The sequence below is a fragment of the Macaca nemestrina genome, chromosome 13 (assembly GCF_043159975.1).
Source record: "Macaca nemestrina isolate mMacNem1 chromosome 13, mMacNem.hap1, whole genome shotgun sequence".
NCBI classification, from domain to species: Eukaryota; Metazoa; Chordata; class Mammalia; order Primates; family Cercopithecidae; genus Macaca; species Macaca nemestrina.
In genome coordinates, this window is record NC_092137.1 from 105,960,671 (window position 1) to 105,975,463 (window position 14,793).

General features: G+C 47.3%; 1 protein-coding gene across 1 annotated transcript in view; it reads left to right on the forward strand.

Annotated features, from left to right (window-relative positions):
• LOC105472031 (uncharacterized) overlaps nucleotides 1-14,491 on the forward strand; it is a 56,991-nt gene extending 42,500 nt beyond the window's left edge. Inside the window, exons 5-7 of the mRNA XM_011724964.3 lie at nucleotides 7,743-7,915; nucleotides 12,148-12,265; nucleotides 14,303-14,491. Coding sequence (XP_011723266.2) covers nucleotides 7,743-7,915; nucleotides 12,148-12,265; nucleotides 14,303-14,491 — 480 coding nt within the window. The remainder of the gene's footprint in view (nucleotides 1-7,742; nucleotides 7,916-12,147; nucleotides 12,266-14,302) is intronic.
• Nucleotides 14,492-14,793: the final 302 nt, after the last annotated feature.

Here is a 14,793-nt window from a genome sequence, read left to right on the forward strand (position 1 = left end):
GCACCATGGGTCCCAAACATTTGATTTACTTATTTTTGCCCATGACCAAAGTCAGTAAGAGTTACCCTAGGTTGGCAGTGCCTGAGAAGTTTCCAAGGAGAAATGCTCAGCCCAGCGTGTGATGCACAACCTGAGCTATCCCCGTTATGACCTTATGCCTAGCTGCACTGACCCCCTCAAACTGTTCCCTGGGTCTTCTCCTGAGATGAAACCGACCAGACCATGTGTTTGTCTGCCCCACTGCTCTTTACTTCACTTGGCTCAATACGATGTCATTACCATGTGAAGGGACCTTATTCCCAAAGAAGCAGGGAGGAGAGCAGGCACAGTTCCCTTTTTCCCCGCAGCCTGACTCTTCTGTGCTCAGACTTTATCTTTTAGGCTTGCCTCACTCCATATCTCCTGGTCTTATGAATTCAGATGCCGTGCAGGCTCCTCCTTTTCTTATCGGTTTTTCCATAGGGTCTTCCTGACACATACTTAAAGCCACTGGATTCACTGACTTAACATACTCTGTTTCTGTCAGTTCACCTGATACATTCCCCTTCTCATCAATATCTGCTGAGGGAGCATCTCTCATAGGTGTAAGGCAGGGTAACACTGGCCATCCAGAATCAGGAGAGAGCAGCAAATTCAGCAGCCCCCATTACCATGCCTGTCCATGAATGGACATCATCTCTCCCATTGGAGGTTTCTTCTGGATGAAGAGCAAAGCCTCACGATTCCAAGGTTTCTACCCCAGGGAAGCACTTTCCTTGTACACACAGTTCCAGTGTGAAAAACCACAGTAGGGCCGGGCGCGGAGGCTCAAGCCTGCAATCCCAGCACTTTGGGAGGCCGAGACGGGCAGATCACGAGGTCAGGAGATCGAGACTATCCTGGCTAACATGGTGAAACCCTATCTCTACTAAAAATACAAAAAATTAGCCGGGCGAGGTGGCGGGCGCCTGTTGTCCCAGCTACACGGGAGGCTGAGGCAGGAGAATGGCGTGAACCCGGGAGGCGGAGCTTGCAGTGAGCCGAGATTGCGCCACCGCACTCCAGCCTGGGAAACAGAGCGAGACTCCCATCTCAAAAAGAAAAAAGAAAAAAGAAAAACCACAGGAAAAAGGACTCTGCCTGGAGGCCTTATCCTCAGGTGTGTGGGAGAATCGCCATCCATGTTGTGTGTCTGACCCACTCTCCCATTCTGTGGGGCTTCTGCGGTGCAGAGACACACCCTCCATTCAACCCGGAACGGCACCTCGCACAGCCGTCAGAACCTGCTGAGGGAGCTCATGGGTTTGGGAAGGGGCTTGTGCATCTTCTGGGCACTTGTAAGTCACCATCTGGAAATTCTTTATTCCAGTTATCAGGGTCTCCAATATACAGTCCTAGGTCTCTTTCATTATTGAAGACCCTAGGGACATTTCTAAATTTGGGCCTTAAGAGGTTGCTGACTGTTAAATATGGGGTGAAAAGAATATTTCCTAGTTTCCTAACCCTTGGATCAAGGACTGCCAAATCACATTTGCCATTTTCTCCCTTCTTGGTCTTTGGTCATTGCAGTTGAGTCTTAGCGTCAGCTTTCTCTCCCTTTCTCTTCTCTTCACCTATGGCTGGGCCCCATCTGAGTGGCTTGCTGGCCCTCAGTGTAATTAGTCCCAACACAGAAGAGGCTTCAGCATTCAGGGCACATCCCGTTCCATCTAAAGGCCAACAAAGCAGTAGAGTACATTGCAAAGGTGTCAGATGGTAGGGACGACTTAATTGAAGATGTCAACACAAAAACAATGGCAAAGCCAAGTGACCTCTCAATGTGTGCTAGCTCAGAAAGGCTAAACTATCAGCGACTGAACTTTACGGATTCCATCTGACTCCTTCTTTAGGTCCTTCCTGCCAAGTACAGTATGTGACATATTGCTGGTGCACAGTAAGAGATTTTGAATGCTGGCTAGGGTGCTGAAGACAGTTAGAAGTGCAGAAGAGGTTCAAAATTGGGGTAAAAATGATCAGAGGAGGCATGAGTAGATTTTCTAGATGTCTTCTAAAAGGAGGGCAGTGTTAAGTTGAGCTTCAAAGGAAGTATGAGACTGAAATTGCAAATGAGGATGGGAAGAACTTCCCAGGCAATAACAGCTCTGAGATGAGCTTGAACCCAGAGGTTCTCCCAGCGCTTTTGAGATTTAGATTTGCTCCTGATGTGAAAGTGGATACTGTGTGGTTGGAGAGGGAGGCAGCCTGCAGGTAGGCCTTCTCTGTGGATGCTCTTCACCCAGCTCCAACTATGCACCTGGCTGGTTGCTGTTCTCGGCATCTGGACAACTTCTGAGTCAAATGTGAGAAATCAGGATGCTTGGACCACGCTTGGGGCCAAGTGCTCAGGTGATGCACCCACATTCCAGGGCCGGTCACTTAGAGCCCATCCTCTGCAATGTCCTGGTGCCAGACGCACATATGTCCTCTCATCTGTCACATAACAGCTGCCCACTTAAACACCCATCTGAGCTCTGTAACTACAGCCAAAGTGTACGATCCATCCATGTCTTGGTCCATTGAGTGTTGCTATAACAGAATACCTGAGACTCCATAGCTAATAGTGAAAAGAGGCTTATTCAGCTCATGATTCTGGTAGCTGGAAAGTTTAAGACCAGGCATCTGCACCTGGTGAGAGCCTCAGACTGCTTCAAGTCATGTGGAAAGCCAAACTGGAGCCAGTGAGTACTGGTGAGACAGGAAGCGGGTGGAGAGAGGTGTCAGAAGATAGAGACCATCCTGGCTACCACCCATCTCTACTAAAAATACAAAAAATTAACCTGGTGTGGTGGCACATGCTTGTAGTCCCAGCTACTCAGGAGGCTGAGGCAGGAGAATCACCTGAACCCGGGAGGCGGAGGTTTCATGAGCCAAGATCGTGCCACTGCACTCCAGTCTGGGCAACAGAGCGAGACTTTGTCTCAAAAAAAAAAAAAAAAAAAAAGTAACAACAACCAAGTTAACAGGGAAAAAAAGGTCACAATTATTCGCAATAGTTCTTCTCTTTCATGTAGAATAACTGACATCAAAGTGTTTGGGCTCCCAAAGTTAAAACATTCAAAGATGCCTGAATTTCTTCAAGGGACTACAGACTCCATTCTCCCATGAAAGGCCTGAACATTTACAGAGGAAAACAAAATGTGATATTTTAACACTTCTGGGATCTAAGTGTGCCAGATTTCTGTTTATACAAATTCTGGGTGAATGCAGCCTAAATTAATGGGGAATCATTTCATCTCCTCTCACTTGGAGGAGATTGCCGAGAGCTGCTAGAATTGGTAAATTGGGGTTTTTCTTTAAAAAAAGAAAAGATAAAAAGGACATTGACTTCTCCACTGTATTTTAAAGGTCTGAGTGTCAGAAATTTATGAGTTCTAGCCTGTTGTTTTCTTTCAGCAGCAAAGCAGTCCCCAATCCCCGTCCCCCCCCTGCCCAGCCACAGCAGTGGTGCCCGCTGAACTGAACCAGCCCCTCCCAGAGGACGGCAGCACGGACAGGGACAGCAGAATCACCCGGATTACTCGAGCGATGGCCAAGGAGGTGTTCCTGATGGCTCAGAGTTTGAGAAGGAGAGGATGTGTCCTGGTACTTGGGCTTCAGCCATCCGTGATGGTGGGAGGACTGAGGATGGTGTGGGGACATGGGGCTCCCAACTGCTGCCCTCCAGGAGCTGGGGTAGCCCTAGGCAGCTCCCAGGATGGAAGGGCCACACTGCGCGGCCATTCAGCACTCAGCATTTTATGTACTGTCTTCATTCTGGGCATATCATAAAGTTCACCTCACGTCTCTTTCCCTCTCTTCTTTAGGGCTCAGTTACAAAGACTTTGTCTTATTCCACCAGCGAGGATAATTTTCCAAAATCTACAACTTAGTAAAATCAAGGTCTCTTTCATACTCCAAAAGAATGAACTGAAGGGAGGCACTGACATCTTTTTTTTTTTTTTTTTTTTTTTTTGAGACGGAGTCTTGCTCTGTCGCCCAGGCTGGAGTGCAATGGTGCAGTCTCAGCGCACTGCAAGCTCCACCTCCCGGGTTCACGCCATTCTCCTGCCTCAGCCTCCTGAGTAGCTGGGACTACAGGCGCCTGTCACCATGCCTGGCTAATTTTTTGTATTTTTAGTAGAGATGGAGTTTCACCGTGTTAGCCAGGATGGTCTCAATCTCCTGACCTCGTAATCCGCCCACCTCGGCCTCCCAGAGTGCTGGGATTACAGGCATGAGCCACCGCGCCCGGCCTGACATCTTTTCAAATTTCCTGAAATAGAGGAAACAAGGACTGCAGCCACCTGAAGGATAGCTACTCAGGACCAGCACAGCCTGGCGAGGAGAGGGCTGCTCCCCACTGGCTTCTGGGGGCCACTTTCAATCATGTGTGGCTTGTTCTAACTCTCTTTATCCCTTTCCTTGATTAAATTTGGTTAAGCATCGTTTAATATCAATGCACCAACATGGAAAAAATAAAAGTCCATCTACTGAGTGTGTAGACTAAAAGGAAGCAATTGAATGTCACCAAGAGCCATTCAGGAAACCCCTTCCAATGTGGGTCTGCTGGGTTCTATTGGCTCCAAAATCCATGGCTGGGCCACAAGGGGCCCCACTTTCTCACCCTGGCAGAGAGGGGTGTCCAGGAGTGAAGAGTGGGTGTCAAGGCATCCCCTGACTAGGTAACTACAAAGCCAAACCCAGCAGCCCCACCACACTTAAGACATGGACCTTTTCTTGTCCTGTCCTGCTCCCAACCACTGCCCACCACAGCCAATCAGACTGTTGAACACCTGTGTGCCAGCAGCAAGCAAGAGAGCCACTCCTGCAGTCATTATCCAGGTTAGGGGACTGCAGCGGTAATGTGTGTGAAATAAAATATGGGAAAACAGGGTGGAGGGGGCTCTCTCTCTCTTCCCTCTCCTGTCCTTTTAGTATTCCTTTTCATTCTTATTCTAAAGACCCATGCTTCTGAAATTAGGCAACCAAACGCCATTTAGTACAGGAAGAAAGCTGGTAGAGGCAAAGAGCTCACCCAGACCCAAGACTTATCCAAAGAGAAGCCAAAGATATGTTTTAGGACTCACTTGTTAATTCAAAACAAATTTTCAAGGGTATGAGGACCCACGTATTCTCCTAAGAGGTTGTAAACAACTAGCGCTGCCTTGGGTATCTTGGGTGGGTCTTGGTTTGGGATTGCCAAGACATCAGTCTTTGAAAAGGAAGGAGCAGCACAATGCCACATGACCGGGTACAGGTCTGGCTAGTTTGGGAACAGCTGCTTGAGTCCTGCATTTCAAGAAAGCTTCCCCTGTTTCCAGAGGTTTCTCCCACTGGCCTGCCATGAGGTTGGAATTGCTTAGAATTAGGTACTGGACATGGCTGTACTCATTCCCTTCTGATTGGAATTGCAAATCCCTCTAATGCCGAGTTTATCAGGGTTGCTTTCTTGTTGACTGGACAAGCTGGGGCCACATGCCACACAGAGGAGAGAGAGCCAAGAAGTGGTTCCCCACCAGGACCAGCCACTGAAAAGCATGGGGCAAGCAAAGTGAAGTCCTGCCCTCTGAGTTAGTGTCTGTTCTTAACGGCATTTAGGAGGCGCCTCCGCAGGGCGGCTGCAATAGCCTGACGCCGCTTTTCGTGCTTGCTGACAGCTGGAAAGCCCCACTCCTTCCTGTCCCCCTCCTGCCCCTATCTGTGTAAGCCAGTAGGAAAGCCCAGACTTGGCCGGGCGCGGTGGCTCACGCCTGTAGTCCCAGCACTTTGGGAGGCCGAGACGGGCGGATCACGAGGTCAGCAGATCGAGACCATCCTGGCTAACGCTAAAAAATACTAAAAAATACCGTCTCTACTAAAAAATACAAAAAACTAGCCGGGCGAGGTGGCGGGCGCCTGTAGTCCCAGCTACTCGGGAGGCTGAGGCAGGAGAATGGCGTGAACCCGGGAGGCGGAGCTTGCAGTGAGCCGAGATCCGGCCACTGCACTCCAGCCTGGGCGACAGAGCAAGACTCCGTCTCAAAAAAAAAATAATAATAAATAAAATAAAGAAAGCCCAGACTCGGCCTCCTTTGGCACCAGTGGGAAGTTTAAGCCACATAACCCTGGCCCATGTGTGGAAGCCCTCATCCCAGCCCAGTGTAAAAGCCAAGCCAGTCTCCTTTCCTTGCTCTTCCAAGCCGTGTCAGACCTGGTTGGTAGTCTGCCTGCTCTTCGGGAAAGCCTCCTTCCGTGACTGACAACCCTTTTCATACCTTCTGGGTTCACATTTGGCGTCATCAGTCCTGACATCTGAACCAGATTTGGGGAGGGGAAGTCCATCCTGTCTGCAGGGTGCCAGTGCCTGCAACCTGGACTTGTGATGTTTCCTGGGTTTTCCTCTTCCGACTATTTCTACTTCCTATGGCCTGTTGAAGGGCCACTTACCTCCTCATCCCAGACCAGGAGGTGAGGTTTTGGTGTGGCTCTATATTTGCTGAAGCGGCCTATCTTTTTTTTTTTTTTTTTTTTTTTTTTTGAGACGGAGTCTCGCTCTGTCGCCCAGGCTGGAGTGCAGTGGCGCGATCTCGGCTCACTGCAAGCTCCGCCTCCCGGGTTCACGCCATTCTCCTGCCTCAGCCTCCCGAGTAGCTGGGACTACAGGCGCCCGCCCCTGCGCCCGGCTAATTTTTTCTATTTTTAGTAGAGATGGGGTTTCACCATGGTCTCCATCTCCTGACCTTGTGATCCGCCCACCTCGGCCTCCCAAAGTGCTGGGATTACAGGCGTGAGCCACCACGCCCGGCCTGAAGGGGCCTATCTTTTATATGTGTTAGTTGCCTCAACATTCACCATTTTTTTTTTAAGTGACAAGGTCTTACTCTGTTGCCCAGGCTGGAGTGCAGTGACACAATCATAGCTCACTGCAGCCTCAACCTTCTGGGCTCAAGTAGTCCTCCCAACACAGCCTCCTGAGTAGCTGGGACTACTGGCACACCACTGTGACCAGCTAATTCTTTTTTTGTAGAGATGGGGTCTCACTATGTTGCCCAGGCTAGTCTCAAACTCCTGGGCTCAAGCCATCCTCCCACCTTGGCCTCCCAAAGTGCTGGGATTACAGGCATGAGCCACTGCGCCTGGCTGTGTTTAAGATTTCATTTGAATAGAGGCTTCTGTTGCTTAAAAAAATAAGAAAAGGAATGGAAAAGTTGATTTAGTCCAAATCTGTCTTTTAAAGTAAAGAAAAATGAGGCCCAAAAAGGTCGAAATTTCAAATCAGCTAATGAATAGGTGGCTACAGTCTCTGAATCATTAGTTTCCAGCTGGTAAGCTCTACATGTGACTGCAGTCCTTTGGCCCTTGGTTCCAGCCACCACCCCCTTCAACCTGGATGTTTCCCATACCTGGCCCTCCCTAGGAACCTCACGCCTGCCCTGGGCCTGCTGAAAACCAGCTCTGAGCCTAGTGGAGGCCACAGCCTCTGTGGGGATGGGCTAGATCATGACCGGGAGGCTGGGCTTCCTTCTCTTTAGCAGCCCCACACAGATAAATGGGCCCCTGCCACCTCATTCTGCTGCCTTTCAGGACAGTAAACTTGTTGCTAACCCAGGAAGATTTGAAGCCTTTGGAGGAGGTTCAGGAGATCACGGTTTAAGCTAAAATATGTTTATTTCGTGGGCTGAAGTAAGTTGTGCCAAGCAAGTTTTGGACACTTTTTGGTTTACCACCAATTTCTTGATATTCGAACTCTCATTTCTTTGATACAGACCAAAGATCAGCTCATTACCTCTGCTAGGAAAATTGCGACGTCTGGACGAGACTTCGCCAAACTCATCTGCATCATTGCTAAGAACTGCATAGATCAAAGATGTTCCCAGGAGCTTTTGTGTGTGGTGGAGCAGGTTCAAACAATGAGCAACCAGCTCCGCATCATCTCCAGGTAGGAAGTAGCTCTGCTTTCTCAAGACCTGGGAGTGGGGTAGGGGTGACGTCATTCCTTTAAAAAATATACTTCTTTTTATTTTATTTTTGCTTTTATTTTTTGGAGACACGGTCTCTGTCGCCCAGGCTGGAGTGGAGGGGTGCCACCATGGCTTACTGCAGCCTCAGTCTCCTGGGCTCAAGTGATCCTCCCACCTCAGCCTCCTACATAGCTATGACCGCAGGTGCATGCCACCACACCCAGCTGATTTATTTATTGATTTATTTATTGATTTATTTATTTATTTATTTATTTATTTATTTTGAGACGGAGTCTCGCTCTGTCACCCAGGCTGGAGTGCAGTTGCGCAATCTTGGCTCACTGCAAGCTCCGCCTCCCAGGTTCACGCCATTCTCCTGCCTCAGCCTCCCAAATAGCTGGGACTACAGGCACCCGCCACCACACCCGGCTAATTTTTTTGTGTTTTTAGTAGAGACGGGGTTTCACCGTGTTAGCCAGGATGGTCTCAATCTCCTGACCTCATGATCCGCCCGCCTCGGCCTCCCAAAGTGCTGGGATTACAGGCGTGAGACACTGCGCCCGGCCCTGATTTTTTTTCTTTTTTGTAGAGACGAGGCCTGTCTGTGTTGCCCAGGTTGATCTTCAACTCCTGGGCTCAAGTAATTGTCCCTCCTCTGCCTCCCAAAGTGCTGGGATTACAGGCGTGAGGCATCACACCCAGCCTTTTTAAATTTTTTATCCTCCAAGAGTTTACATTTATTTGGGAAATATTAAATAAATATTCACAATATTTAAAAATATTACAGAGGGCAAAAAACACACTTAAGCTAGAGCCATTTCTCATTTTATCACAACTACATTATATCTGATAATATACACAAGAAAGTGAAAAACGATTTAACCTGGGAAACTAGTTTCTGAGCAAGTGTGAACATAAAGTAACCATAAGAAATTTTAAAAAGTCAAATGTGTTAGAACTTAAGTTGCCCTTTAACACTGGTTTCTGCTCCCTTCAAAACGCCAGGCCCTGACTCCAGTGATACTGCCGTGTTTCCAACACTGCAGGGTTAATCTACAAACACAAAGGACTGATCTTACTTTAAAACAATGCCTGGGCTGGGTGTGGTGGCTCACACCTGTACTCCCGTCAGGAGATCGAGACCATCCTGGCTAACACAGCGAAACCCCATCTCTACTAAAAATACAAAAATTAACTGGGCGTGATGGCAGGTGCCTGTAATCCCAGCTACTCAGGAGGCTGAGGCAGGAGAATTGCTTGAACCCGGGAGGCTGATGTTGCAGTGAGCTGAGATGGTGCCACTGCACTGCAGCCTGGGCAACAGAGCAAGACTCCATCTCAAAAAAAACTAAAAAAAAAAAAAAAAGCCTGAATTTTGACCATTAAATCTCATTTGTGTTTTTACTAATCATATCTAACAAAAAACCATTGTATTTTAAAATACATTAATTGCAAAGTAAACGTACTGCAATTGTCATCTGCCGAAGAAAAACAATGCCAGCATGGTGCTTATGTGAAAGTTAATTTATTCAATATGCTCAAACTCTGGAATTGAGCAATTTTCATTAATTGTTTCCTTATAACAACTTCCCTATTGGTAATCTAGAACATCATAATATAATTAGAGAATCAGGTTTCATTTCAACCTGAGTCCCTTCATTTCTACAGCGGCACATTTACCAACAACAAACTTCATTTAGTAATATTCTTATGGAAGAGCTTCATAGTTAGAACTATTATCAATTGTTGTAAGGCATAAAAATTGCATTGCCAAAATCAAGGCATATAAATTGTTTTTAAATTAAAAATAAAACCTGGCTTCTGTTCTCCAGGAAATAATATTTCAGGCACATCATTTTCTTAAGATTAGCTACTGGGCCCGGTGCAGTGGCTTGTCCCTGCAATCCCAGCACTTTGGGAGGCTGAAGTGGGCAGATCACTTGAGGTCGGGAGTTGCAGACCAGCCTGGCCAACATGGTGAAACCCCATCTGTACTAAAAATACAAAAATTAGCTGGGTATGGTGGTGCATGCCTGTAATCCCAGCTACTCAAGAGACTGAGGCTGGAGAATCGCTTGAACTTGGGAGTCAGAGGTTGCGGTGAGCCGAGATCTCGCCGCTGAACTGGGCGACAGAGTGAGACTCTGTCCCAAAGATACAACAACTACAATTAATTTTAGCATTGCAAATATGAGTATTGTTGTAAGGGTACCCAAGACTTGCTTTAATCAGGTAGACATGGATACGAAACACGCAGACATGGAAAGGACCATCATGAAAGGGGAAGTCGTTACACTCACAGATCCCTAGAAACAGAAGGCACAGATGCCATGTAGGGCCACCAGGGAAGCACCAGGGTCGGTCAAAAGGCAGAAGTCAGGAGGAACCATGGGCAGGAACATTTACTGTAGTTTTCACAGGAAGGAATGGGTGAGGCAGGGAAAGCAGGCTAAGCAGTTTAGGACTGGTTAGTTTGAATCATTTTGTTGGGCTCTGGGGGTCTAGGGGTTGTCTCTAGCTGGCTGGAACCTGGCCTTGGGATGATTAGGACAGGTGACTAGCGGCTTGGAATGTCAGAGCTTGATGAAGGAGGTGGTTGGGGGCTGTGGGCTCTGGATTGGTTGGTTCGCGTATGGAAGGTGTGCTTAGAGGTGAATCGTTTACTATCCCTAGGAATTGACTAGCCCTAGGAAGTGGCAGTCTCCGAAATACAGACAATAAAAAGGCATGATTGTTTTAAACACAGGTTTATTTATCAAGCTGTCAATCTTCTAAAGGATCTGGAAGTCCTGAAATTTTGCCAAAGTTGAAGTCACTTAAGTTTCACAGCATTTTCATTCTCAGTGGTAGAAAACAACTTGTTTAACTAAATGTAATTAAGTTACATTCAGTTTCAAACAAATACCATCGAGATGTGTAATTCAATTAGGAAGTACGAGCCTGATTTCTAATTAGAACTTTTCTTTTCTTTTTTTTAAGACGGAGTCTCACCCTGTCACCCAGGCTGGAGTGCAGTGGCATGGTCTTGGCTCACTGCAACCTCTGCCTCTTGGGTTCAAGCTATTCTCCCACCTCAGCCTCCCGAGTAGCTGGGATTACAGGCACGTGCCACCACACCCAGCTAAGTTTTATATTTTTAGTAGAGATGGGGTTTCACCATGTTGGCCAGGCTGGTCTTGAACTCCTGACCTTGTGATCTGCACACCTCGGCCTCCCAAAGTGCTGGGATTACAGGCGTGAGCCACTGTGCGTGACCTGATTAGAACTTTTAATCCTAGCCCCCAAAACAGTTCTATACAACATTTCTCATTCTCTTTCATTAGATATGGTAGTTGGCATTTGTTCTGCTTCTCAGTTATTTTCATCGAAAACATACTTCTTCTTTTTTTTTTTTTGAGACGGAGTCTCACTCTGTCACCCAAGCTGGAGTGCAGTGACCGGATCTCAGCTCACTGCAAGTTCTGCCTTCCGGGTTTACGCCATTCTCCTGCCTTAGCCTCCCAAGTAGCTGGGACTACAGGCGCCTGCCACCTCGCCCGGCTAGTGTTTTGTATTTTTAGTAGAGACAGGGTTTCACTGTGTAGGCCAGGATGGTCTCGATCTCCTGACCTCGTGATCCGCCCATCTCGGCCTCCCAAAGTGCTGGGATTACAGGCTTGAGCCACCACACCCGGCCCATACTTCTTCTTAATTTATAGATACTGTCATATTTTCTTAAATAAAACTTGTATTTTAAAAAGTTAATTTAGACCTTTAGAACATTCTTTCTCTGTGCCAGGCATGGTGGCTCACACCTGTAATCCCAGCACTTTGGGAGGCTGAAGCGGGAGGATTGCTTGAGGCCAGGAGTTCAAGACCAGCTTGGCCAACATGGCAAAACCCCATCTCTCCTAAAAATACAAAGATTAGCCATATGTGGTGGTGCATGCCTATAGTCCTAACTACCCATGAGGCTGAGATGGGAGAACTGCTTGAACCTGGGAGGCAGAGGTTGCAGTGAGCCGAGATTGTGCCACTGCACTCCAGCAGCCTGGGTGACAGAGCAAGACTGTCTTAAAAAAATAAAAAATCTTTCTCTGAATAGTCCCCAGTCCTCACAGAAGCATCCCAGCTTTCTGAAAGAGAGTCACATTGTAAAATCTCCTAGTACTTACTTGAGATTGCATCTGTTACTTGGAGTAAAATCCGCTTTTCTCTGTCAACTTCCAAGTGTAAAGGCTTCCCTGGCAAGGAGCAAGTCCTCTGAAGAGCTCCTAGTGGAAAACGCACAGCAGCTCCTCCAGGCTGTCTTCAAGACCATGAGGGCTGCAGAAGCTGCGAGTCTCCGGGTAAGTGCTGACTCAGAGAGTGGGGGCTGGCCTGGGGTACACATGCACACCACAACTCAGGGTCACAGGCCCACAGACACGTGGCAAGCTGGAGACATACACAGCATACCCTACCTTCCTCTTAGTGGCTATATTCAACTTCATTCCTTCCCCACACCTGTCACCTGATTCCTGTGTGTTTCAGTTTGGCTAATTTCTCTCAACCTACCTTCAGTTTCACTGATCATTTCTTCACCTGTATCTAGTCTTCTGATGAGCCTGTGAAAAGCATTCTTTGTAGCTGTTACCATGTTTTTTCTTATGTGTAGCATTTCTGTTTTTAGTAGTTTTTTTCTCTTTATTAAAATTATCCATTTTTTTGTCCTTTTTGGCCACTTTTCCCACTCATATTATTTTAATTTTCCTATCTAATAATTTCAACAGGCTCTGGGATATAGGGTTGTCTCTAGCCATCCTTGGGATGATTAGGGCAGGTGACTAGCAGCCCTGAATGTCAGAGCTTGATGAAGGAGGTGGTTGGGGGTGTGGGCCCTGGATTGGTTAGTTTGCATATGGAAGGTGAATCATTTTGCCCTAGACAAAACCCTACACATAGATGCGGACTTTTCTTGTGTTGTAGCTCCATGGGTTCTATACACTCACACTAGTCTATTCTTGACTGTTAGCAGTTTGTTAAAGTTTTGGACTAAATCTTCTTATCAGATTATGTGCCAGCCCATCTTCCTCCTGTGCCGTGTTCCATGTAAGCCGGTGCTTATCTCTGTCTCTCCTTGGAGGTCGCTGTCTTTTCTAACTAACTAGTTAGTTGCCATTCAACCTTAGCTCTCTAATGGGTTCAAGAAAAGTTATATTTTTGTAGATTATCTGACCTTTTCCTCCTTGTTAGGATGAGAACAATACTCTTGCCAGCTTTCCGTATCGTAAGTGGAAGCTGGAAATAGAAAGTATTTGAGTGCCCACCAAAACACCTTGCTTGGGGCCTCCGTGTGTGCTGTCCCACATGTGCAAGACCCACCCCTGTCCCTGCACTTCCACCGCCCCTGCCTGGCTCCTTGTTATCCTTTAGACCTGAACTGAAATTCCACCTCCTCAGAAGGGATGACACACCTTCACTATAGCTAAACGAAATCACACTCACTTTCCTCTATCTTAGTATGTTGTATGATTCTTTTGTAGCACTCGTCACAGTTTGTAAATATACATTTGTTTTCATTCCTTGCATTTATTTATTTGTCTGGCTCTTTTCTTAGAATGTAAACTCCATGAAGCCACAGACCTGACCAGTGGTCTAGTGTGTTGAGGTGTTGAAAATAGAATGAGAGTTTTCATTTCAAGTTTAAAGAAACTTTGTACCAGTTCAGTTCATAGCACATAGATGAAACATGCTCAGTGAAAACATTTTTAAAATGTGCAGATTTCAACTACAAGTTCCAGAGTTCCTTGAATATAAAGAAAGCTGAGAGAAAAGCTCAGGCCTGGCCCCTGTGGACCAGCTTCTCTCCCTCCCCGCGAGCTCTGGTCACAGCCCATGGCTTTCTGCTGATCCCGCAGTGCCAACCACAGCACTGAGGCAGGACTACTGCCTTTCCCCCATCTCTGGACTGTTTGGATGCAAGAGAACCTGAGAGCCGGGCTGAGCATCCGTGACATACACCTGTGCCCTGGCTCTGCTTGGGCCACCGGCCTAAAGACCCATGGATATTTTGCATGAAGCAAACCGAATAAAGTAATATCTAAAGGGAGGAAGAACTTGGAGTGGAGGGAAAAGTTCTAAAAACCAGCTACATTCTCAGAACTTTCCACTGGGATCAATATAAAGCCCTTTGGTGCATTTTGCTCCTTCTTTCAGAATGGGTAGGCTCCAATTCAGGGCAGCTCTGCAGATGTGATTCCCTGATCCCTGTACAATTAGGGCTGGAACATCAGAAAGCTGGTCCCTACCCCGCTCAGAGGAATCCCATAAGGAAGACTGCAATCAGCTGAAACTGGGCAAGTGCACAGCGTCCCCCAGTGCTGAATTATCTTTCTCTCCTCCAGGGTTTGAGAGAAGCTTCCCCAGATCCGGAGGAACTGGAAGTTGCTGCCTTCTGCCTGCAGTGGAGGAGGAAGCTGCTAAAGCAGAGACTTCAAGAAACCTCACACACGGCCTGCGATGAGCTGGGCTTGCGGAAAACAAGCACTAAACCACCGCCAACACTCGCTACCCTGGTTCAGGAAGCAGTATAAAAGCGAAGAGATAGCTCCCAGTCAAGCTCCCTGTTGACCTGTTCTCTGACCTGACACTCTGGCAGCCTGTGGGAAGCGCCTTTTTTTTTCCTTTTTTTTTTTTTTTTTTTTTTTTTTTTTTTTTGAGACAGAGTCTCGCTCTGTCACCCAGGCTGGAGTGCAGGGGCATGATCTCGGCTCACTGCAAGCTCCGACTCCTGGGTTCACGACAGTAGTTGGGACTACAGGCACCCGCCACCACGCCCAGCTAATTTTTTGCATTTTTAGTAGAGGCGGGGTTTCACCATGATGGTCTCGATCTC